Source organism: Eubalaena glacialis, chromosome 3 (genome assembly GCF_028564815.1).
Source record: "Eubalaena glacialis isolate mEubGla1 chromosome 3, mEubGla1.1.hap2.+ XY, whole genome shotgun sequence".
In the NCBI taxonomy this organism is placed as follows: Eukaryota; Metazoa; Chordata; class Mammalia; order Artiodactyla; family Balaenidae; genus Eubalaena; species Eubalaena glacialis.
Genome location: NC_083718.1, coordinates 112,454,966 through 112,481,788, shown reverse-complemented (window position 1 = coordinate 112,481,788; position 26,823 = coordinate 112,454,966). Strand labels below are relative to the sequence as shown.

Sequence of the window (26,823 nt, the reverse complement as noted above, 5' to 3'; positions counted from 1 at the left end):
AGCAGGCCGATTACTGTATCTTCCTAAAGAAAAGGAAGTCAGTTGCACAAAACCGTGAATATACATAACACTATCAAACTGTACACTTAAAAATGATTAAGATGGTAAATTTTATGTTATGTGTATTGTATATTTTGCCACAATTAAAATTTTAAAAAATTTAATGAAATATAAAAAGAAAAAGAAAGAAAGAAAGGAAAGGCAGTAGATGTGAAGCCCAGAGTATGCCAGGGAAGGTGTCAATTGTTTTAGCTTCTAGCCTTATTCTCTTACATAACCTGCTGGAGCCTTTCTCCCAGGCCTTGGGAATCACAGCCAGTGACTTGGAACATGAGGAGCTTCCCCTGAAAGAACCATCGTGGGTAGGGGATATTTTGGAATCCTTTTATTCCATCATAGTTTGTGAGAGGAGGGAGAAAAGGGAAAGGAGTGAATGAATGTGTACTTACGATCCCAGGTTAGAACTTGAAGTGTATTTTTCTGTAGAAATATTTTGGGCCATGGCGTTTAGTTTTCATAGTACTTATTTATTTTAATTTTCAAGTACACTGTGGATTAAATGGATTTTTGTGGACTTATCTGAGATCTTGACTACCATGTATTTCTGTAGATCAGTTTGTTTCTGAGTTCAGAAGAACTAACTTGTAGACCTACTATTAGAAGGTTAGGGATTACAATTGTAAAAACATTCTAGAATTAGAATAATGAAGTGTATTCACAATGTGCTTTTATTGATATAATTTTCAAAGCACTCTCATCTAACATGATTTATAGCTTGGAACACTGAAAAATTTTCAATTCTTATTTTGTTTTTTTCTATTACTTTATAACAATTGAGAAAATTGTTTAGATTCCCCTCCAATAAATCTAGATTTGTGCTGTTTGTATTCTGATGTTCTCACCAATGTATCAGTAGATGGTACTAATGTTCTCATTCAAAAAGCATTTCTATAACACCTTCCTTGAGATGAACAGAACTATATTCTAAATAAGCATTCCTTAAAGTACCTGTGGATTTGTATAGAGGTAGAAATTATTGTTAAGCATTACATTATCCCCAAATCCCATTTTTACTATTATTTGGTTTCACTGTGGTTCTGAGTTGTATATAACTGGATTATGTTTAAAGAAATGTTTTACTGCTAACTTTGTAACTGTCTAAATTATTCCTGATGCTTTTTTTCTCTTCTGATTAAAAGCTTACTATTTCAAACCATAATGTTGTCATTTATTTAATTTAAAAAATCTGAATTTGTTAAGGAGAAACTTTATTTTAATGGATTATTGTAAGGGAGAGGATTTATTATTGCAGTAAGAGAAAGGGAATATTGCAACAGAGAGACTGGCCATAAGATCTGTAAGCCTCTACTTTTAAATGATATCAGTAGTTAGAAAAAGTCTCGTTTTAGTATAACTTCTAGAAAAGTGAATTAGCTGTGATTTTGTTGCTCGTCTTGTCGTTGGTGATGATTTGGACCAAATTGCCTCTAGGCTAAACAGCAGTTGAATCTACGTACACATATGGCTGACGAAAATAAGAATGAATATGCTGCACAATTACAAAACTTCAATGGAGAACAGCACAAACATTTCTACGTAGTGATTCCTCAGATTTACAAGGTAAAATTTAGAGATGTGAAATTAACCTAACTTTAGATACGGAAGAGCTAGTCTTTAAATGTAAAACTTTAAAATTTCAGGCATCAATCAGAATGTTTCTAGATTCACTAGTCATCAAGATTGGTGATAAGAAATTTATGATTATAGATGTGAAAAGTAGATTTTTTCTGACTTTGAAATCACAGATTTTTCTACAGATTTATTAGTAGTATATTAAACAGTTCACTAAAACAATGACATTTTCTAGATAAATTTTAATACTACATTATTAAGTATTATGAGATGGGAGAATTCATTGGAATTGTGTATTGTAGTCTGCTCACTTAGAATTTGGATGTAGCTTTTTGACACTATAACAGAATCATTGGCATTAGTCCAGATGGCAGAAATAAATCTTAAGAAATGCATTTGCTAGACTGGTTTTTGCCTGCTTATCTTCCTAGCTGCCAGATCATAAATGTAATTCAGGCTTATAAATCCCATCCATCATCATTTGATGATACTAATTGCCAAACGGCCCTCAGGTGAAGACACCGGAGGTTAAATTATGATACCGCCTATTCTAGAAAGAAGAGAAATTAGAGAAAAGGGATTTAGTAAAACAGTGTTGAAAACAGTAGTACCTGGGAGAGCAGAGCTTCTGTGAAAAGAGTGTCAGTCCAAATACACCTTTTTTTTCTTGGAGGCAAGTTAGAAGTACAAAGGAAGCATAGTGAGAGGTGGTGGACTAGAGAGGGTATCAGATTTCAGTCATTTAATCCAGAGCGTCTGTCAGCCTGTCCTCACTCTGTGGTGCTTTTCTAAACTTACTAGCTATGCCTTCGTATTCTGGGGAGACCTTAACTTGGAGATCCACTGCTTTTCTGTGTTTTGGGGCTTGATCCTTTTGTTTGTACTTTGCTATGGAGCAGTCTTGCCACTTTGTGATGCTGGGCGCAGTTCTTTTGTGAAAATGCAGGTCTCAAAATAAATTCCCAGGCTTTGGGAAGTAAAGAGGAAAAAAGTAGTATGAAGGCTTTGGGAGCTAGGGGACTTGAGCAGCGTAGTTGCTTCCTACGAGAAAGAAAGGTCACTGTTGACAAATAAGAAGTGTCAAAAAATGCCTTTAAGTTATTTGGCATAATTGTGTCCTGGCATAATTCTTAGTGGCGTGTGCCAATGAATTTTTGAATTGTAGGGATTCCATACATGTATCACTTTGACCTTGTGGCTTCTTGTTTTTCCTCTTGTGTCTCCAACCTTTCGATAGTCACTTTGAGCTGTAGAATGTGGTAGGTTTGGGTACCCATTGGTATGCGGTCAACTGTGGATTCTTGGTCCATTCAGATCTTACCAAAATGTTCTGAACTAACTTAAGGGTTTAGAATGCTTACACTTGTATGTATTTTATGCCAGTTGCTTAAAAAGGAAAAAAAATGTCAAAATTCTGTGTTAAAATGAAACTTTTCCTAGAAGCATAAACAACAATAACTGCTCTGACTGAAGAATGAAAGGTGGAGGTTGTATGAGGCAGAGATCTGGTAGCCTGTAGGGGGTCCCTTAGAAGGCTTGAAAACTGTTGTCACCTGGTTTTAGGATATACTAAAAGCCTTGTTGTTTTTTTTTTTTTTGCTACTTCACAGGCCTCAAGTTTTAAGTACTTTAAGTCTGTAGCACTTGTTAAAAGGTATTTACAACAGTGTAAATGTTAGGGTAGAATCTTTGTGGGTTTTTTTTTTTTGGAAGGGGGCTGCTTCAGAATGAAAAGAAAATTCAGTTTTCCTTTTTTTTTAAAATTCCTAATTATTAGCAACTACAAGAAATGGATGAACGAAGGACTGTTAAACTCAGTGAGTGTTACAGAGGATTTGCAGACTCAGAACGCAAAGTTATTCCTATCATTTCAAAGTGTTTGGAAGGAATGATTCTTGCAGCAAAATCAGTTGACGAAAGAAGAGTAAGTGTTTTATAATTAATTTGAATAATATATTTGGTTTAAGTTAGTGAAATGAATTGGGAAAGGGGGGAAGTAATTGATGGTTAGCTGATTTTAAGTTATATTCTGTAGAAGTAACTTATTGCCAGACTCCTTTGGGCTGTAAGGATCATTCTAAACACTAAAATTCTAATTGTTTAAAAGGAAAGAGTTCTAATGCTTCTCTTTCCTTTCCCCACTAATTTTTCAGTTCTACTCCAAGAGTATAACTAACCTATGAACTGTATGTTACAAACTGTATGATACTGTTAGTCTAGTGAAAGTTTAAAGAAGGAAATGGTCAGATCTAGAGTTGTAAGAGTTGCTTGTAACCACAGGAGTTGGCACTTGAGCTGCATTTTGAAGCCTGAGTAGTGTATGGAATGATGGCTCATGAGAAAAGAAGGAGGGCATTATGAGTAGAAGGTACTGCCTTCAAGAAGCCCTGCTCCTCTTGAAGAAATAAATCTAATCACATTATATCTTGATTAAGGTCTAGAAAAGGTCTTGTACCTGGTCATTTTTCAGTAAATGTTGATTTAGTGACTGAGAAGCTAAGGTTAACAGAAAAAGAGGATATGAGGGAAAAGGAAGAGAAGAGAACCAGTGTTTGGGGAGTGCCAAATATGTACTACGTATTTTAGTCTTCACGGCAAGTTGGTTTTATATGAGTGAAGGTCTTTCTTGTAACAGAATTCTGACTTAAATTTTAAAAAGGAAAGAAGATTTTGGGGTTCTTTGGGAATTCAAACATACATTTATATTTTGGTATAGCTGCATCCAAGGTTACAAATATAGTTAGGTCCTCCTCCTCTCTCCCTCTTCTTACCCTTAAGCAGATGATTGGTGGGGGTGGCATTAGTGACAAAAAAAAAAAAAGGTATGACCTAAGGATGACTTTTGACTAAATGGTAGGCAAAATGTACTACCAACAGAAATAGGGAATAAAAGAGGAGAGGTGGTTAGGGTAGGGGTGGGGGAGGAGTTTGTAGAGATAAAGTATTCTGTTTGCAAATAATGAGTTTAAGGTGTCAGTAGAACATTCAGATAGAGGTATGTATGTCCAAAATCAATATATAATACTTAACGTGAGTTTTAAAGTTTTGGGTAAATGGTGCTAAACTTTATTTCAGAGTTATTTTTTGCACTCAGTATTGTTTGTGAGATCTTTTTTCATTCCTCTGTTAACATTCCCTCGTATGTCTTTAATACATTTTATTTATCCTTTCCCCTGTTGCGTGAATGAAAGCCTTTCTACTTGTCTCTTACCCTCTTTTACAATTAGATGCCCTTTCCTCTGTTCCATAGGTCACCTTCTTTGGAGACATCCTGTAAAACAGAAAACCCTTTTCCTTTAAAACTTAGAATTTCTACTTGAGAATAACCATGGAGTGAAAACATCCATGAATATTACAAATTAATAAAGTAGTAATTTGTTTGTAAATTATTTTTCTATAGGAATTAAAATATTTATGGTTTATTACATATTCACAGGAAGAAATTATTCACTTTAAACCTTTAATAAGTATTGTAGAATTATTTCTTTAAATTTTTATTTGTTGTTTTCTAACACTGATTAAGGTTTTTGAAAGCTAATATGGTATCATAAGCAAATAAAATGGTTTAAAAAAAACATGTTTCTTGTGTATAGGACTCTCAGATGGTAGTAGACTCCTTTAAGTCCGGATTTGAACCTCCAGGAGACTTTCCATTTGAAGATTACAGTCAGCATATTTATAGAACCATTTCTGATGGGACTATCAGTGCATCCAAACAGGAAAGTGGGAAGGTGGATGCCAAAACCACAGTAGGAAAGGCCAAGGGCAAGTTGTGGCTCTTTGGAAAGAAGCCAAAGGTAAAAGTCATAAAATTCCTCTATGCTAATAATTTTGTTTTAGTTTGTCATTTAAAATGATGTAGGTATTGAATGGTTAATGGTTTACTATTAATAGATAATAAATATTTTGATTTGAATGATTCAATTAACTTTTCACTTAGTAGAAACATAGAATTTTGTACCTTAATAGTAAAAATTATTTCTGGATTTAACATTTGACTGCCATATAAAAATGAGTAAAAATATTAAATAAGTTGTTAACATCTCTTAAATTATATGCTTTTGAAATTTCATTTGTATGTAGTTTCAGTTCAAATTTTTTCAGAATCATTATGATCTGACTCTAAGATCACAAAAATTGCAGTTCTCAGTTGGAATGAACAATTGGCCACAGCAATAATAAAATGTCAGATTAGGTTTTATAGATCATACTAATAAGGTTATTTTTATCATCTGTGTGAATATTTAATGGGAAGGGCTCAATGCGTGTGTTATATGAAGTTTAAAAAAATCTCTAGTTTACTAAGAGAATCTCTCTTAACCTCCTGTTGAAACCCATCTTTTGATGTGCTGTTTATTTTAGATAGATAAATTTAGCTCAGCAGGTGAGCAAATGGAATAGATGCGTGCTTAATCTTCTTATCAATTTAATGACTACAAAGTGTCATAATCAGTAGGAGAATAGATATGTACTTTTAATCTGATGTTCTGTATTTATTAAAGTATACATGATTATTTTAATTCATTTTTCTGATCTTGACATAGGAATGTAGATAAAATTTAACTCATTATAATATACCTGTAAATATCTTTAAAAGCACAATTATAATTAACTCAAGCTTTATTCATGCTTTTCATAATGTTGTCCCATTGAGAAGTTGAGAGGTGAGACTTTTTTTAAAGTCAGATAAGAGTAGCTAGGAGAGCTTAGAAAAACAAGGAATACTGAATTTTTTTTAAAAAAAGAGGTGCAACAGGGATGAAATAGAAACAGTTTTGAGAGGAAAGCCACAACGTAATGAAATTATTTTGCCTATTTATGATAATCAGTTACAATTTTAATATTTTATTTTAATAGACATTGACTATTTAGATAACTCTAACTGTAGCTGCTGCCTTTATCTCTGACAAGTATTATAGGTTAAGTATAACTAACTAGGTGGTGCTAATATTCTAGAAATCAGAAGAGAATTTTTTTGTCTAGGTCATATTGCTCTCTCTAACCTTATAATTTGTATACTCTATATTTTCAGTCTGTCAGCTTGTAAAAAAGTGATGAAGTGGTACATTTTTAAAAGTAAATTTGACTTTTTAAAATGACAGTTTTGGCAAAGCTATGTTAACTTTCTTATAATATTTTTATAGAAAACTTTATTTGAGATATATTTTGTAAAAAGTATGTTGCCAAAAATAGAATTTTCATTTAGGAAAAAAAGCTATGCACATTTGGCTTATTGATTCCTTTCTTTATTTCCATATTAGCCACAGTCCCCACCCTTAACCCCTACTAGTTTATTCACATCCAGTACTCCTAATGGGTCCCAGTTTCTCACATTCTCCATTGAGCCCGTGCATTATTGTATGAATGAAATAAAAACAGGGAAGCCCAGAATTCCTTCTTTCAGAAGTCTCAAAAGAGGGGTAAGTTTAATAATGGGTTAAAATGCATGATGGCCTATTGTGTGTGTAGTGTGGCTTTTAATACTCTCCACCCTCATTATAAGGCTCTCTCCTATATATATGTAGTTTAAAACACGACAGAATTAAGTATAGCTGCCCTCAAGTTAAAAACAACTCCTCTTTATAACATTTGAAATGCTCACCCATAAAAGAATGGTATTATAAAGAGGGTGCTGGGTACAATCATATTAGCTATTTTTTTTGTTGTTGTTGTTTATGTGAAGTCATATGTCCGCCATTGTCTTGTAATGTATTTACATTTTTAAGACTTTCAGTAATTTGTCACTGGAGTTACTCATGTAATAATTTGTCACTAATGATGACCTCTGCGAATTTATAAAGTTTTGTTGGCCAAAAAAATCAAGTTCTATTTTAATTTTAATTGCCCTACTTTCAGAAGCATAAAACACAATTTCCAATAGTTAAATAAAAAATCAAAGATAGGCATGTTAAATATCAAGATTGTAGATCAATTAAGATAATATATCAGAAAGTACTTTGTAAGTTGTAAAGCCTGTAAAAATACTAGATATTATTGAATAATGGTTATATGGAATTTGTATTGAGTAATTGTTACAGGAAGTATTTTTTACCAAATATTTCCTTTTCTTTTTCAATAGGCTAGCCTTTGGCATTTACTTAAAACTAAAGATACTCTGCAAATGAAAAGTTTTAGAATAGTAAAAAGCAAATATTAAACTGTTTCTTAGCGACAACTGTTATACTACTGATAAATTAGTGTTACTTCATTATGTTAGGCTAATTTCTTTTATGATCTGATTTTAAGGCCGTGTTTGTAATATTCATAGCTCATAATTTAGATACATTAATGAGATTTGTATGAGCATTTGTTTGGACATATAAAAAACATAGGTGTGATAACCCACCGATGAGAACTCAGAGTCTATTAGTGTCATAAGAACTCTAATCATTAACAGCAATACACTCACTCTTGGACTCACTCTTCCTTCCCTTTTCCTGCTTCTCCTCCCTTCCTCTCTCCCTTTGTTCCTTCTCTCCCTTTCATTTCTTTCTTCTTTTTCCTTCTCTGTCTAGCCTGTGTGTTTCTCACTGTTTGTAGCCCTTTCTATCTTCAAATTGCTTTAGTTGGGTTTCTCTTCTGGCCACATGTGGACAAGATATGTTAATTTAGGGCAAGATTACATTATTATTTACATTTCCATTGAAACAGTATGACAAACAATTGGTATCAGTAACGCAACAGAAATATCCTAGTGTATTATGTTCTTTTTGGGACTTCCTTTTTTCCTATAATGACATGAACTTCTTTGCGTCTACCTTTCCTAATTCTGTATGTGAATGATATTATAGGTTAATTTCATGACATTTTGAAAAGTCCCTGTGAATGAGTCTGTATTATACCTACAAGCACCATAGGTGCCTGTTATCACTTTTCAAAGCTCTTATCACTTGTTTAAAAGACTTTAAGAAATCATACTTGGGATTTCTATTGCCTGAACTATGAGAGTAGAATTAATTCCCATCTTTCTTCTCTTTGATGACTTAGACTTCGTTAAATATTATGCTTTTGCATAAATCATGAGAAATTACAAATAGTAATTTCTAGTAGCCATATTTTTGTAATCACGTATGTGTCCTACATATCAAGTCTACCAGGCCCAGTTACAGTACCCTACACAGTATAGTCATAGGGATATGAAGTAAATATAATTCTTTGAAAAAAGTTTAGGCAGTTAGAACTGTGAGCCCTGGAGAGAGAAGCTTAAATATGTGCCATCTTCATTGTTATTGAATAAATCTATAGGTAGAATTATATAACCGTAGAACTTAAAAGTATCTGCGGGGTCATTATCGTATTTCCACATATTGCTTTAATTTAAAATATTAGTACATTTGGCGGGGGGAGTGGGGGGCTAGTTCCAGAAGGCCAAAATGGTCCCACTTTTATTATTAGTTATCATGCCAAAGAAAAAAGCAGTATGCACGATGGAAAATATGACAGACAAACCAACTAGAGATTGGCGAATAGAGCAGGAAGTAAAGTTTATTACCTTGGCATTGAGAAGTTTCTTTCTATTTTGATTGGTATTTGGTAGTTTACTAGATACTATTTCGAAATTATGTTTTCTTCCACTTAAGAATTTTCTCAGTGTAGAAAAAGAAGATAAGCTTTAAGAAGCCAGTTTATGTGTTTTTACATGGATTTCCATGTAAGTCCATTAAACTTACAAAGTCTTAAGGTTTCATAAAGCTGATGAGTTGTACCATTCAAAGCAGAAGCTCTTGTTTTGACTTATATTTGTTACATCATTTTTCCTAAGTACCTGCTTTTGGCTTTTCTAAAAATTTATAATTTCTTTTTCTTTCATTCTTAAGAAAACCTGTTGTATACAGTTTGCAGTTTCTTTAAGGATATGAGAAATGTTATATTGGACCAGTGTTTTTGAATTTGATGGTGGTACTGGTAGACTTTCTCTGAGGGACGAGGGTTTATAATTTCCTTCTGTGACATCAAGATCTAACCTTAAATAGATATTTGGTGCACACCCAAACTTAACTACTTAATATAAAAATGAATAATTTTTACTCTATAACTACTTCATGGGAGCTTACTGGGTACTCCTTTTTTTTTTTTTTTAAGAAGTATATTTATCTAGCAGTATCAAGTCCATGTTTTCTGTTTAAATTATTCATGATCTTATAGACTTCTAGAGTCATTTTTGTAAGCTTTTATTTATCCAGAATACAGTTCTCAGGATTTTCCTATCTTTAAATTAAATACACATAATAATTTGAATTGCCTGACTGATTTCCTTTTTAGGTCCCTTATGTATTTATTAAGATATAGTGGGTATGTGAAATTTTCTAGTTATAGGGATATGAAAATTGCATATGAGAATATAGCATTTCTCTATTGAACGTGAATTGCTTAAAAAAAAGACAAAGTTTATTTCTAATATTTTACAAAGAACTTGAGTTTTTAATGTCCCCAAATCTAAGGTTAATGAACTATGAATTTATTTTCTAATTGATAGTAAAACTAGGTTAGCTAAAAACTGAAGCATTTGATATTTCAGTTATAATTATATTATTGTTTTCTCTAAAACTATTAATATAGAAACTGAAAAAATAATTTGTATTACTTAGAAATTTAGCTGGTGGAGATTATCATAAAAGATAAATTCAAATGCTTTACCTATTTTGTTTCTTATCATCTATATGATTTTGTTTTAATAATATTTATAGAAGACCATAAATATCTTTTTAAAATTTAAACCTTCTAATCTTCTTACCAGGAATTTTGTCATAGCAAAATAAGTTGTGGTTTTTGTTCCCTGAAACTACTGACAGTCTAAAGAATGTTAAGCTTAATTTGGAAAGATAATGGATAGCGTATGTCATCTTTTCTTATCATCGTAACCATTAATATATATGGCCAGTTCATCAGAGATAAAGGGTAGATATTTTTGTCAGCTATTTGTTAAAATCTATATTTTTTATGTGAAATTCTACCTGACATCCTCCATATTCTCTAAAACATCATGACTTAGAAAATAGGGACAAGTAAAAATTTTAGAGGCCGCTAAACAAATGAAATGGATATGAAGATGAACTTTGCAAAGCTCTACTGAGTATTATGGGTCACAATGTGTGTGTGAGTGTGTTTGTGCGCACGCATGTGCATGTATACACGTGTGTTTAGTGTGGATGGCAGACAAATGCAGTGCCAGTTGCAGAATCCTGGTAACTCATAGAACGTGGGTGATATATAAATACGCATATATATATTCACAATATGAGAGGACTCTGTGCTATGTCATTTCACATTTTCAGAAAGAATAAATTTTAACCAGTTTTCTAAAAATTGAAGTTATGTATTTTTAGTGTTGCTTTTTGAGCACATGGATTTCAGAATGAAAACTGAAAAATGGAAGCTATATCTTCAAAGCAAAATTCAACCCATATGTTTGTGTCCATTAGCAAATATGTATGGGAAACTTGAAGCTGGGTGACTCATTATTTTGATAATAGTGTGTTTTTTAATGTGTCCGTACATTAAAAATAGCACCTTAAAACTAAAGTAGAAATGTTACCCTTACTGACCCATTGTATATTTAAATTCAAAACAGTATTTTGAAGTATAATAATTCAGATAATGGTGTTTTGTTTAATGCATTGGGAAAAGTATTCCATTCTTTAATACTACATATAATATTTCTTTAAAATGGCTAATATTAAATCTTTTATATTCACCTTTTCAAATATTAGTATTTTGAGAGTAAAGAGCTATGTAAGTGAAATCCACTTATGTAAAAATTGTTTTTTAAAGAAGAAAATACGTGTTTACTGATGGAATGATTACTATTTACTTTTGAGTTTCAGTTGCACTTGGAAAATATCTGCCCATTATCATCAGTGTATATATTTTTTTGCAAGTAATTTACTTTCCCAAAAGTGTGGTTAAAATTGTTTTTCTGGCATAATTGTTTGGATTGTGGAATGTACATGATTTATTTTAATATTGTAAAAAAAAGTATAAGTTATTGCATCTTCTGTATTATGGTTTCATGTGAATAATATACCATTTCTTTCTGTTTTCCATTGAACTATTCAGTGGTCGGTGAAGATGGTAAGCCTTATGTGCTGATCTATATACTGTGCCAACATTAAATAATCACAAAACATTGTTTTGTTTAATTCAAAACAAAGTGGTAACGTACATCCCCACATGTTACCTTGTATGTCTTTTCTTTTTATAATTTAATCCATAGTCCAACACATGCCAGTACCTCTGATGTCATAAAATTTAATAATAATGTGGTTAACTGTAACTCATTAAGTTCTTAAATGTTATTGGGTGGAGTCTTTGTCATGTAACAGAGAATGAAATTATAGTTAAACATCATTTTAAAAGTTACATGGTAGAACAAAAGTTTATGTTTTTACAAAAGAAAAATTAAACAAAAATGATTTTTCTTAACACTCTTTAAAAAGATCATATAAGTTTGTTTTGTAGTTTATCACAAGAATCATTAGATTTTCCAAAATGCAAGAAAGAAAGATTTCTTGCTAGTTTCATTAGAGTCAGTGCTTTCTTCTTGTCTACTAATGAATGGGAATAAAAGCACAAATGACTTAAATATCGTGTGTGTGTGCACATGTGTGCTTGCGCATGTGTGTGATGTTCCTTTATACATATGTTTCAAACAAATTAATGGAACTGCATTGTGAAGACCTAATGTAAAAATTATTGGGTGCTTATGTAGTTTCTCATTTTTTGGAAAACAAATGAGTCTTTTTCAGACTATTTCAGTTTGGCCTTTTATGAATTCCCATGTAGTAGGAGAGGTTTTTAAATGTCTCAGAGTCTTCTTTACAGCAATAGGAAATAGAGTGAGTTTAGTTCTCATATTCTATAAAGGAATATGTTATAATGTCAAAATGGGATATTAAAAATGCAAGTGCCTAGCTATCTGCTGTTAATAAATTTGAGAACAAGTTCGATTAAGGATAAGTGGAAATCTGGAGGATTTACTTGTAGGTAATTGTGAGTTTATTACAATACTATCAAAAAAAAATATTGAAATGTGTTTATTCATTTCATTAAATTTAAAAATATAAATTAGAAAGTTTTACTTTTGGCACAATATAATAGTTTTCAAACTATTATATACCTGTACCCCAAAGTTGTACTGACAACTTACATTGATAATTGACCACTAAATTTGAAAGCACCTTGTAGGAAATTTTGCCATTTGTTTATTTAGGTCAGATTTGGGTGATTGACAGATTTTTATTTCTGGTGACTGGTAGATTAAAAAACAAAAGCCACTTAGAAAAGATGTCCTCCTTTTTTTTTTAAGACAGGCTTGTTGAATCTCCATAATGTTCAGGCCATTTGCAAAAAATTTTCATATGAATTAAATGTTACATTTGATCATGGCTTATCTGAAAAGTGAGTTTTATCTTTTTTAAAAGCAAGGGAAGCACTCTTACAGATGGTGAAATAAAGCTATTTAGATGTGTTATAGGAGTCAGTGGTTCAAGGAGCAAGGATGCATTTGTTGTGGGAGCTCACTTCAGCAACACTTAAAAAATTGAATTGCATATTCTTAAAATCCCCATTTTAAAGAGAAAAATGAAGAATAATAGTTGTCAACAATTTTTGAGTATGTAAAATCTTACATAAATATGGGCTCATGTTAAATGGAATCAATAGTTGCTAACATTAGTCTGGTTGTATAATCTCTAATAAGATAACTACGGTAACAATGACATGATTAACATTTAAGAGGAGAAAGACATCATTTGAATCAGAAGTTACATCTAAATACTAGAACTGTTTCTTAAATGATATAGTTTCTTGAATATCAAAACATTAAAAAATTTTCAGACATTAAGCATCCTTCCTAAATAATGATTTTATCTTTCTTTGGATTATATCTTTATTTCAAGAACAACTGAGGTATGCTATTTGGTTGTACAAAGGATAACTGAAAATAAATTCCTTATTGGAATGTAATTTCTACTTACATTTCACTTGGTGGATAGTTCTACCTTTTATTTTTTAATGATCAAGTATGTTTCGGTTCTAATGAATGGTTTAATAAATATAATCATTCAAAGACTGTGTAATATTAAAATATTTTTCATTAGTTATATTGCCTTTATGAGGTAAGTTGTTTAACTCAGTTATATGAACTTCATATTTTCAGTCTGAACATTTGTAACATCCCGAGTATCACGGCAATAGATTTGATTTGGGAATGTGGTGCAGTATGTTATATAAAAAATACTTTGTATAGGTGAGAAATGTTACGTGTTTCCATTTCGTTGTTGTTGCTGTAAGAAGGTTCATCTGTATTTATTTTAACTCTGCCGAGACCTGAATATAATGTTATACTGGTAATTACCAATTATCTGTATCTGCTGATATTTTTACCTATTCTATTTCATGATTTTTTTAAAAGTGACTGGCATCTGAGCTCTTTCTTCAATACGATTGTTTTAATTAACATACACATACATATCTATGTAGATTTCTTTTTCTTAAAAGGAGGTGTTCGGGGCTAATTTGAAATTAAACTTAAAATTGATATATATTCTTACTTTATAGTGAGTATATTTTAGAAATAAAATTTAATGAAAATATCTTTTATAATGATTTAGATTCTCTTTTCAGGGCCCAGCACTAGAAGATTTCAGTCATCTGCCACCAGAACAGAGACGTAAGAAACTACAGCAGCGCATCGATGAACTTAACAGAGAACTTCAAAAAGAATCAGACCAAAAGTATTTTCCCATTAAGTTCTGTCTGCCATCATTATTCCTTTCAGAGTCTACTTTGAATGATATGTTTAAATGTGATGTATAAAAGGCTTAAAAATTATACATCCTAATTGAAATATCTTTTGAGGGAAAAATACAGTCCTAAACTTTGGAAAATTGTGCTCTGTCATATTTTTAAAATGAAATGTTAGAGAGTTTCTTAGGTTGCAGATTACTTATTGGATGCTAATAGTATATATTTATGCCTTCCATAAATTTTCAAAATAGTTTGATGATTATCAAGGGTAGTTTCACCAACACTAACTACCTCTTATATTTTGATAAATTTTTATTTTGCTTTAGTATATAAATTGAGCTCAATAGAAATCTGAGGCTATAATTATTTTGTTTGCAGCAAGAATGTTGGAAAACAGTGATTACTTACAGCTTCAGATTCATTCGTAGCTTTAATTTTTTTTCAATTTTATAAAAAGTTTCTTTTAGTTCAATTTTGTTTTAATGAATATAGAGATTTATATATGATGAATAAAGGGTTATTACAGTGGATTGGTAACTTACTATCTGCTATTACACTGAAGATAACATTGGAGCTTAAACTCTGACATGAGTGATTGAAGAGATTCATATTTGAGAATGATCTGAAGATAGGTGATATTAAAATAGTCAATTTTGTCTCAATAAAACTGGAAAAAACAAAGCATTAAGAGATCACCCTTAAAAAGGAGAACTGTAGGATGAGATGAGAAGAAACCTTGTCATTTTATGTAACACATTTAAAGGATAAACAGAAGAGAAGGAACCAGTGAGGGAAATAATGAGACAGAGGTGAAGGGAAGGGAAAAGAAAATGTAACCTCCAGGAAATCAAGGAAAAAAAGAGTATTAAGGAGTGTTAGTAATATCAGATGTTAGAGCCAAGGAGAGCTAATTGAGGCATAATCTATAGTGATATGATTAGAGAAGTGAAGAGGATGAATGACTTGAGTTTAGAGGGAGAGGGGCAAGTTAAAGATGGTATAGATGAGTGGGAGGATGATGATGCTGTGAACTAAGATAAGGAACACTGGTGGAATAATGTGTCTGGATGAGAATATGATGAGTTTGATTTAGGACATGATGATTTTAACAATATTGAGGAATATTCTTTCAGTCCTTGATTAAATATATACAATCTCATTTAGGAAGCAAGAAATGAGAAATGAAATCATTTTTTTTTAATTCTAAATGTTTTAAAGGACTGCCTCCATAAACTACTAACTATATACATGATCAGCTTCGTGCAGATTATCTTTAATCAGGTAATGTTTGATTAAAGTTAAAGAGATATGACTTTTAAGATTAGGCTGCATGTGAGTCTCCAGAATCAAATGAAACTCTTTTATCTGGGAACATGTGAAGTAAATGTTTAATTTTATGTCTTCCTGCTCATTTTCAGAGAAGCACTCAACAAAATGAAAGATGTATATGAGAAAAATCCACAAATGGGGGACCCAGGGAGTTTGCAGCCTAAATTAGCAGAGACCATGAATAACATTGACCGCCTGCGAATGGAAATCCACAAGAATGAGGTAGATTTGTTATTTAGCAGTTGTCTAAGATAAGTTCATTTTTATAAACTTCATTATGATAGATTGGATTTTGCTAGAATTATCTTCAAATATTTTAGGGTTTATGATCTAAAAGTAAGGTGTCATTATGATCTAAAAGTAAGGTACCATAATCTAAAAGTAAGGTATCATAATCTTTCTTTTTTTTTTTCTGTTTCTTTTTCTTTTGGCTGAATTGGGTCTTCATTGCTGCGAGAGGGCTTTCTCTAGTTGCGGTGCTTGGGGGCTACTCTTTGTTGCCGTGCGCGGGCTTCTCATTGCATTGGCTTCTCTTTTTGCGGAGCATGGGCTGTAGGCGCAGACTTCAGTAGTTGCAGCATGCGGGCTCAGTAGTTGCAGCATGCGGGCTCAGTAGTTGCAGCATGCGGGCCCTAGAGCACGTAGGCTTCAGTAGTTGCAGTCCGTTGGCTCAGTAGTTGCGATGTGCAGGTTCTAGGGCACATGGCCTTCAGTAGTTGTGGCACGCAGGCTCAATAGTTGTGGCTCATGGGCTCTAGAGCGCAGGCTCAGTAGTTGTGGTGCACGGGCTTAGTTGCTCTGCGGCATGTGGGCTTTTCCTGGACCAGGGATCGAACCTGTGTCCCCTGCATTGGCAGGCAGCTTCTTAACCACTGCGCCACCAGGGAAGTTCAGGTATCATAATCTTTAGAATTAATCCTTCTTTGAAGTTTTTTTCCTTATTTAAAACTTTATGTAAAACTAAACGTACTATTTTTTTAATCAGCTATCAAGTTGATCATTGACGAAATAAAGGTTTCCCTTATCTAAGAATTACATAATTACAAAGACCCAAAGCACATTTTAAATGTAGAATATTTTATGAGCTTTAAAATATATACATTGGGCTTCCTTGGTGGCGCAGTGGTTAAGAATCCGCCTGCCAATGCGGGGGACACAGGTTCGAGCCCTGGTCCGGGAAGATCCCACATGCCTCAGAGCAGCTAAGCCCATGTGCCACAACTACTGAGCCTGCGCTCTAGAGCCCGTGAGCCACAAGTACTGAAGCCCACGCGCCTAGAGCCTGTGCTCTGCAACAAGAGAAGCCACCGCAATGAGAAGCCCGCACACTGCAACGAAGAGTAGCCCCCACTCGCTGCAACTAGAGAAAGCCCACGCGCAGCAATGAAGACCCAACACAGCCAAAAATAGAAAATAAAACAAAAAGTAAATAAATTAAAAAAAAATATATATATATTTATTGAGCTCAGTTTTGTTTTTTCCCTAAGGCTTGGCTGTCTGAAGTTGAAGGCAAAACAGGTGGAAGAGGAGACAGAAGACATAGCAGTGACATAAATCACCTTGTAACACAGGGACGAGAAAGGTTATTTTTTGCATTTTATTTGTATTTCCTCCTTTTCCCCCAGACTTTTCTCACTGTTTTGTCCTAAACTTCATACAATTCTCTTTTTTCCTAATTTAACAAGTTTGGCTTTTAATAACTCAATCTTTGAACCTAAGTAATTTTCTGTTTCTTTATAATAGCTACAGGTGAAGTATGAAATTCCATATTGCTGCTCAGTTCTAGTTTGTAATGCATCTACAAACAGAGAGGTAGGAACTTGGAAAATTCTGGGAGCTGTAGTCTAGAGGCATAGGCTCCCCAGGCCTGGGAAGATTGCCTTTAGGTTTAGATGGAGTTGGATAGCTTATGCCAAAGAAAAATTTAACTGTCAAATTACACAAAGTTTTGTGAAGGAAAAAAATTCATATTGTTAAATTGGATCAGAGCTTCCAAAAGGCATTTTACTAAATTTCCATGTTTTCATACCACTTGTGACATTTTCTCCCTTTGGGTAATGTTTTTTTTTCCCCCTCATAATAAAATCCAACAAATTTGGATTCACCTTAGAGAAGAATTTGAGAGATCTAGTATCAAATATTGGTTTACTACCTAATTACATTGTAATTTGAGCAAATTCATTTTTAAAAAAATTTTATTGGATTATAGTTGATTTACAGTGTGTTTCAGGTGTACAGCAAAGTGATTCAGTTATACATATACATATATTCATTCTTTCTCAGATTCTTTTCTCATATAGGTTATCACAGAATATTGAGTAGAGTCTCCTGTGCTACATAGTGCGTCTTTGTTGGTTATCTGTCTTATATATAGTAGTGTGTGTATGTTAATCCCAAGATCCTGATTTATCCCTCCCCTCCACATTTAGCAGTTCATTTTTAATGCTCCCTGAGTCTCAGTTTCCTAAAATATAAAATAAAGATTAAAATACCTGTCATACAGGGTTATTAGTAATGAATGAAATAATGTAGGAGTCCCGAACTGCAGGGGTGGCGCACAGCAGGAGGTGAGCGGCGGGTGGGCGGGTGAGTGACGCATCATCTGCCGCTTCCCATCACTCTCATTACCGCTTCCCATCACTCTCATTACCGCCTGAACCATCCCGTTCCCCCACCCCCGCCCTGGTCCCTGGATAAATAGTCTTCCACGAAACCGGTCCCTGGTGCCAAAAAGGTTGGGGACCGCTGAAAAAACGTGCATAAAGCACCTACTAGTAAAATACCTGTGCTAGTATGTGCTTGACAAATGTTAATTTCTCCTTCTCTTCCTCTCCATTATCACTTTTTGAAAGAGTATATATCCTTAATATATCAAGAGATAGTCACAAATACACTGGTTTTTGTTATTAGGTAAAACCTAGATTAAAATAATCTAGTCCCTCTGGTTTGTGTTATTAAGAACTTGGCTTCCAGGCATACTGAAAGTACTGCTAAATCTCATCATGCAAATTATTAAAATCTTATTCAGTCATTTGATTCTTTAGCAAAATCAACATTTTTTCTCTTTTTGAAGTAAAAATTTACAGAAAAAATGCCTTTGGATTACCTGCTTTCTGGGATTTTCTTAGTTACTAACTTTCCTCTTAACGTGATTAATTGGAAATTAATTTTACTAGGAGTCTTTTGGTTTTCAGTGACAGGATGAATACTCTATCCATACTGGCTTAAACTGAAAAGGGATTTTATTGGCTGACTTCAGGGAGAGCTTGATCTAGGAACTCAGATGATATCTTCAGTACTCCGTTTCTCTCCACCTTCCAGTTTTGCCTTACACTGTGTTGGCTTCATTTAAAGGCTCTATATGGTGATCTTCCAAAGCTCTTAAGCTCATATTTCTCCAGGTTCACGTCCAGTGGAAAAGGAAGGGAGCTTCTCTGAACAGTCCCAAGCAAAAGTCTTTGTGTTATCTCTCATATCTTACCGGGTTACATGCCTACTAGTGAACTATTCACTCTGGTAATACAAGTTCTGTGCTAAGATGGACCCTCTGGAACCAGGACAGAGCAACTCTACCTGAAGCCTGTGAACTGAACATGGGTCTGGGTGGGTCCCCTAAGAAATTTTAGGGTTTTCTTGCAAAAAGAGGGGGTGATGAATCCAGGATGATAAAAACCAAATGTCCATGACATTTTTCCATTTTATCTCTGGACCCAGTGATAATGAGACATACTTACTGAATACATGTTATGTGCCTAGAACATTGTAATCTTTTAATTTTTTAATTTCAGGAAATTCAACAAAAGCATTTTGAATTAGAAGCCATACACACACACACACACACACACACACACACATTTCAACATTTAAGAAAATGAAGACTTAATTTGGAACTGTGTCATGGTTATTTGATTCTCTGAATTGATCCTGAGGAGATCAACTTGTAGGTAGTATAAAAAGTTCCCATGTACTTGATCAGAGATAATTTTGTTTCATAGCCCTGAGGGAAGCTATACTGATGATGCAAACCAAGAAGTCCGTGGGCCACCCCAACAGCATGGTCACCACAGTGAGTTTGATGATGAGTTTGAAGATGACGATCCCTTGCCTGCTATTGGACACTGCAAAGCTATCTACCCTTTCGATGGTATGATTTTCTTAATACACTGTAATTGATAAAATTGGTTCCTTAAAGTCTACATACAGAGTCATGCACTGTAGTGTCCTTATAGCTAAATAAGAAAACTATAAGTGCCAGAAAATTATAATCCCAGTTCATTAATGTGAATATTTTTGTTTTAACTACATTGCAAGTATAGAGATTTTTCTTCCGTACATGACATTGAAAGAAAATTACCAATGTTATCAGCATCCTAATAAAGATTATTATTTAATTATCAACTTTGGTTGATACAGAATTTCCCAACTTTGATGTACTCATCAAAGTTGAAGCCGCTTGAGCATGTAGCTCAACCCAGAAAGTGGAAGGCTGGTAGATATCACTTTAGGCTCTTCCTTGTAACTTGCTAACATTGAGCGGCAGGTACTAGGCAAATGGCATAGCTGAGTGCCACCACCATATGCTGACGCTGTAGGCCATATTTTCAGGTGAGGGAAGGAGGAAACGTGGTAGCTTCTGACTATGCCATCCTTCCCCCTGTGATAGTTGGAGAAGAGACTCTGTGAGGGGAGAAAGGCATTGTGGCCCTCTCTTACAGGTTTTTAGTTACCCTTCCCTCTCTTGGACTTTGAAAAATCATTTTCTTCATTTCACAGAGGAGCAGAGTAACACCCTTACAAAGAAGTTGTTATAAAATGGTATATGAATTTAAGGCCCTTCCCTACCCATCCATTGTTTTGGTTTTTAAATTGAGTAGTTTTTAGTTGCTGCTCATTCTGAGAAAATAGTATTAAATAAGATCTTGCTATAATTTGCTACAGAGAGTAAGGGAAGGATTTAGCGTATGTTAAATAAATATTCATTTGTGAAAACTGTTACTGCTAAGCAGGTTGGGAATGGTTGAAGGATTGGGAAGAAAGAGAGGCCTGAGGCTGATGAAGTTTTGAAGGAAGTTTGTGCTTTGTGGCTATGATCATTCTGCTTCTACCATCACCAGAGTTGGACCTGTATTTTTCTCTGCTATCTCCTCAAATTATATTCTTTCCTTCTTTCTTCCAACCCTCTCACTGTCTTGTTACTATTTTGAACTTCATGAATTTTCTAGATAGCAGTGCCACTCAAATTTGGGGAAGGAGTTGGAGTAGTGAAGTAGGAGTTAGCATACCCTGTCAAATCATACAGTGTTGTTGTAGCTCAGATACTTCATCTGTTACATGGTGCTGCTGTTAATGCCAGCCTCATGGGTTATTGTGCAGTTCAAATGAGGTAAGTATATGAAACTGTTGGGTAAACTACAAAGCATCATAGAGGTGTTGGTAATGAGAGTCAGTGGGCTCATAGTTCTATTACATTGAAATCTAGTAGGGTTCCATGTTGTTTTTTGTTGTGTTTGTAACTTTTATTCAAAATTATTGCTATACTTAAATTATACTTGTGCTGTGAAAACTCTCATTTAGGACATAATGAAGGTACTCTGGCAATGAAAGAAGGTGAAGTTCTATACATTATTGAGGAGGACAAGGGTGATGGATGGACAAGAGCTCGGAGACAGAATGGTGAAGAAGGCTACGTTCCCACATCATACATAGATGTAACTCTAGAGAAAAACAGTAAAGGTGCAGTAACTTACATCTAAACTAACCCAGCAGCTTTGTAACGTGTATGACATAGGAACGATAACAAGATGAAAACAGTCAGTGGGTGGGAAAACATAAGAAAGCTGAAAGGGCATCCAAGATTTTTTGTTCACTGTGTGAGCTGAGTGTAGGCTCGATCTTAGAGATGTGACTATTACAAGAAACTGTTCTCGTGACGCTTTACCATTTGAGTGATGTTGGTGTGAAGCTTAATTGATGCCTTTTGCTTTATGTCCTGCTTAAGTCTGTGTGAAGGATTTGTGTTTTTCTGCCTTATAAATCATAGAATTTAATCTACTGGGCAGGAATCCATCCTGTAGAGGGGTAGGGATAGAAAGCTCCCTACCCCTCTACACTTTGCTTCAGGAAACACAGTGACTGTAGTGAACTCAAGTAAAACTGCTCTGAAATGCTTGCTATAAAAAGCTGATGCCCAAAAGAGTGGTTTGGTCTAGGAGTTTGAAATTGTACCTACAGTTTCTAGGAAAAATGTAATAATAGTTGGCTAATTGGATAAAATACGAATGTAATCATTTTCATTTTTGTCCTTATTCTCAACTTCGGTTTCCTAAAGGAAGAAAACAGGCACCTAACGCATAATCTGTTTTAGTAGTAGGCTAATCAAGAGACGTGCAAAATAAACGGGCCTGGTCTTGCTCTTTAAGTGAATAAAATGGCTTTCTTTTGAGACCCAAGGATATTTTCAGGTTTTCTAGTAATTTTCAATAATGTACAAACTTTCTTCTAAATTAATGCTTGTATTTTTCATCTTTAAATGTCTTTTGAGAAATACCACTTTAGTGATACTAGCATTTAGCAATTATACATAGGAAAGTGGATTCTAAATAAACTAAGATAGAGGAAATCTTGCGTGGAGGAGAAGTACTGGCAAATTTTGCTTGAAAGAAAAATGACTTCTTTCACTAACTGGGTTGGAGGACTATATCTCTACCATCACTGAGGGCATTTCCTCATTTTAGCTGAATCGTCAATTATTAGGAGTTTTTTTTCCAATTAATTTTAATAAGCATTTGTTGGAAACACTGTATAATCAAGACATGTGCAGTGCTAGTTGTGTAGTGGAGTAAAGTGAGGAAGCAATTAAGAGACTGGTCCTTAATTTTGCTCATGTTCCAACATGTTTTGGTGTTTTTAATAGCTGACTGTAAAATGATTTTAGAGACATTTGGGATGGACACTTTAAACTGAACACTCCTTTTGGTCTTACCAAAGGTCTTCAGTAATTGTTCTTTTCTTTTTCCTCCTGGACTGCAGGTTCCTGAAGAGGGTTTCTGAGGAAATGGGCAAGATGTTGAAGGAGGTTACATGCAGCTGCTTTTGGGGGGAGGGTATTAGAGTTGTCAGGCTCAGAGAGAGTGAGAGAAGCAAGTTGCATGAGTGCATGCAGACATGATTATTTTTTACTAACTTCATTAGCATTTCTGTACATTGTTTAAAAAAATCATTGTAATACCAACCCTTAAACTTGTCAATTACAGTTATTCACATAAAGGAAAAAAAGCCAACAATGGCTAACCTTTTTTTCCATTTATTTTACTGATCTCCAAATCAGAAAGAATGCAGAGTTGTCCTTAAGTTTGTCATATTTGACTGTCCCAACAGGACTGTCCATCGCAGCTCTGTTTTAATTGGCTTTTAGACCCATTGTCTGTTAGAATCCTTGCCATTTGTCAGTGTCTGCCTGCGTCACCTCTGTGCTTGCTTAACATCCTGTTGCATGTCTAGAGTGATCAGGTTTAGATTTTTCAGGCATGTCTTTATAATCCCTTGTTCTTGTCAAAGCCTTTGTTTTGTTTTACATTTGTAGTGCAAATCACTTTGTCAAACATCTCCAGCACTAATGTTTCCATCCTAGTATTTGTGTACGCTGCTATAACTTCCCCACTGCAAAACATTCCAGTTTTGGCATTATGAAGAAGCAGTTTGTGAACCTGAAGTATTTATGATCAGAAGAAAAAACATCTCTGCTCTAGCCTACAGCCCAGTTGAAAGAACTCTTTGAAACATGATACATCTTCAGCACCTCAGTCTGGGAAGAATCTATAGTCAGCACTGAAATCCTGGCATAATAAACACAGAAGATAACTCACCACCTCAAGACAAAGGACTGTTGTCAGAAGTCAGCTGCTTCCATTCAAACGCTGCCTTAAACTAGAGTGCCTAAATCTGCTGATTGCCAACACTACCACTACAGTATCCCACAAAGGGCTTTATGTGTCAGCTCAGTGCGACCTCCATTAACTCGGCAGTGCTGCTGTAGCTGCCGATACAACCTCGGTAGGTGGCTTTTAGAGCTCTACCATGTTTGTTGGTGCATCTTCAAATTTACGCATCAAACTAAAGACATGTCTGAGTCCATTTTACTTAGTGTTTTCATGAGAAGTTTTATGGACCTCCCTCCCATTGTCTTTTAATTTGGGGTTACTGTTTTCTCATTTAATTATTACAATGATAGTCTGTTTCCAAGTGATGATTTTATTTGAACCACATACAATTTAGTGAAACTTTGTAATGATCTGTGTGCACTTTTCCTTGTAAAATGGGAGTTTCTGTATGTTTATACTTGTAAATATAGTTGTCATCAGTGCCCCTATGCTCATGTTGCTCATGCTGTCCTCCCTCGCATTTGTGATTCTGTTAATGACTTGTATCTTAACTAATTTCTTAGTGGCATTTAATAGGGAGGTGGGTGGGGGTGGGGGGATATTTGTAACATGGAAGCTTCATTAATTTGGTTCTTTACTGTTTTGAAGGAAGAAAGAACGTGAAATGGTCTGTGTATTGTTGGATTTCAAGCAATATTTTAGAAACTGTGTGACTGCTTTAATAATTTTTCCCAGTGTTATTTGAATCGTACTACCAGTTATACTAAAGCTGAATGACAATTGTGTGAAAGTCGATGCCTTCGTAAGATCAAGTACGCCCGTTACACAGCTGACATGATAGTGTATTACCTTTAAGGCTAGTAAACTATGAAGTTTTAGATTTTAAATCTCGTTACAGGGTTATTTATATAATGTGACATTATTCAGTACTGACAGACTACATAAAGTAGTTTTCAGATCCAGTGCTATTTTTATTTTAAAGGTTAGCAATGAAGAGGAAACGACGTGAGCTGGCTGTGTTTGTCTTCTGTACAAAGCCTGAGGTGCTTGTGCTTTTTGGCAGCAGCCACAGAGGGCAAAGTTTAAGGCTTTCTTGTGAGGACTAACTGTTCTTTTCAAGCTACTGTTTGTTTTTCTTAAAGCAGGATTTGCTTCCGTAGGAGGCAAGTTCCCTCACGTGGAATAGTGCAACCTGTGTATGGGTTATTACAATAGGAGAGACATTTGTACTTGCACAGTTTAAATCATTCTTAAATTTGAACATGTGAATTGTCCAAAAGAAGTCTTTAATTTTTCAGTAATTTTTACTCTTTTTGTGCACATGTTGATTTCTTAATGTAAATGCTTTGTTTAAGATAGTGTTCTCTGTTGAGAATATTTTCATGGAATAAAATAATCTTTTCATGGTCAGTTAAGGTGTATAGTATTATCTCTTACTGCTGTGTGAACTAAAGAGATGTAATGGTTTTGTTCTTGAATATGCTAAGTTCCAGGTAATACAAAGTAGATGACCAGGTTCCATAAATGGAAGCATCTGTGTTGGGCAATAATTTTTGCAAAGCAGTTTTGAAAATATTATTCTAGTTTTAGTTTCTCTCAAGCTTTCTTAAAGGAAAAAAAAAGTTAACTTTCTTTACAGTGAATTTAAGTTAAGGTAATAGTATTTTTTAATCTTTGTTCTACAGTAGCTATGTTACACAGACTTTGCTTTTACACCATCTTAGCCTCTGCATCCATAGGAACTGTCCCTATACTACATAGATTGATCTAGCCTCAGGTTGGTCAGCGTTTCCCGTGCTTCTGCTTGAGTTCCTGATCAGTCAGAGAGAGCACCTGTGTCTTCATCGCATTTCAAAACATGGAAAGAGAATGTTTGCCACAATTAGTGTCACATCAGTGATTTTAGGAAGTCTTAATTTCAGAAGATTAACCTTTTTAAAAGGGCAAATCTGAAACTATGACTAGTAACTTCTAGAAACCCTAAAAGGGAATAAAACTCAGGGTTTTATTCTGAACAATGAAAGGTTGCAATTGTTGAGATGAAAATTTAGAGATCCACGCCAAGCTTGGAAGTAGGGACACACACAAAACAAAACAGCAGGAAAACAGTGTCCACCAGAAAACTCAACAATGAAAAGGACTTTTACTATCTGAACCAAGATCAGGGAAGTCAAATCGTACTTGGTAGGGAGAGATAACATCCTCATAACAGTATTAAGGAAACAGTAAAAGGAAAAGGATCTTCAGACTTGTTGAAAAGGATAGGTTTTCTTTGTGAAGAAGGTATTAGTGCAGGTGAAAAAAATACTAAAAAAACCCACCAAGCCTATTTCAATGAGCTCATATACCTGGGATCAAATATATTCCTGAGTATAGTCACTGTCTGTAATCTAAGAAACTATGGAAAATATAAGAGATGCCAAAAGATAGGGGGATGGGAAAATACACATTTTTAAAAAAATTTGTTTTGTGGTAATATGGTTGATTTACAATGTTGCATTAATTTCTGCTGTACAGCAAAGTGATTCAGTTATACATATATATATACATTCTTTTAAAAATTCTTTTCCATTATGGTTTATTACAGGATATTGAATATAGTTCCCTGTGCTATGCAGTAGGACCCTGTTGTTTATCTATTCTGTAAGTTTGCGTCTGCTAATCCCAAACTCCCAGTCCATCCTTCCTTCACCCCCCACCTCCTTTGGCGACCACAGGTCTGTTCTCTGTGTCTCTGAGTCTGTTTCATAGATAAGTTCATTTGTGTCGTATTTTAGATTCCACTTATAAGTGATATATGGTACTTGTCTTTCTCTTTCTGACTTCACTTACTATGATAATCTCTAGGTCCATCCATTTTGCTGCAAATGGCATTATTTCATAGTTTTTTATGACTGAGTATTATTCCGTTTGTATAGATGTACATCTTCTTTATTCCTCTGTCGATGGACATTTAGGTTGCTTCCATGTCTTAGCTGTTGTGAATAGTGCTGCTATGAACATAGGGGTGCATGTATCTTTTTGAATTATAGTTTCATCTGGATATATGCCCAGAAGTGAGATTGCTGGATCATATGGCAACTCTATTTTTAGTTTGTTGAGGGACTGCCATACTGTTCTCCATAGTGGCTGCATCAATTTACGTTCCCACCAACAACGTAGGAGGGTTCCCTTTTCTCCACACCCTCTCCAGCATTTGTTATTTGTAGATTTTTTTTAAAAAAATTATGGCTGT

General features: G+C 34.3%; 1 protein-coding gene across 2 annotated transcripts in view; it reads left to right on the top strand.

Annotated features, from left to right (window-relative positions):
- Positions 1–24,998, top strand: part of FNBP1L (formin binding protein 1 like) — a 127,390-nt gene extending 102,392 nt beyond the window's left edge. Inside the window, exons 7-15 of one of the 2 annotated variants that reach the window (XM_061183877.1) lie at positions 1,492–1,620; positions 3,410–3,556; positions 5,226–5,429; positions 14,257–14,366; positions 15,798–15,930; positions 17,196–17,290; positions 19,704–19,852; positions 21,283–21,441; positions 22,738–24,998. In XM_061183877.1, the coding sequence (XP_061039860.1) occupies positions 1,492–1,620; positions 3,410–3,556; positions 5,226–5,429; positions 14,257–14,366; positions 15,798–15,930; positions 17,196–17,290; positions 19,704–19,852; positions 21,283–21,441; positions 22,738–22,745 (1,134 nt within the window). In that variant the 3' untranslated portion in view covers positions 22,746–24,998. The other variant, XM_061183876.1, reaches the window with a different exon arrangement.
- Positions 24,999–26,823: the final 1,825 nt, after the last annotated feature.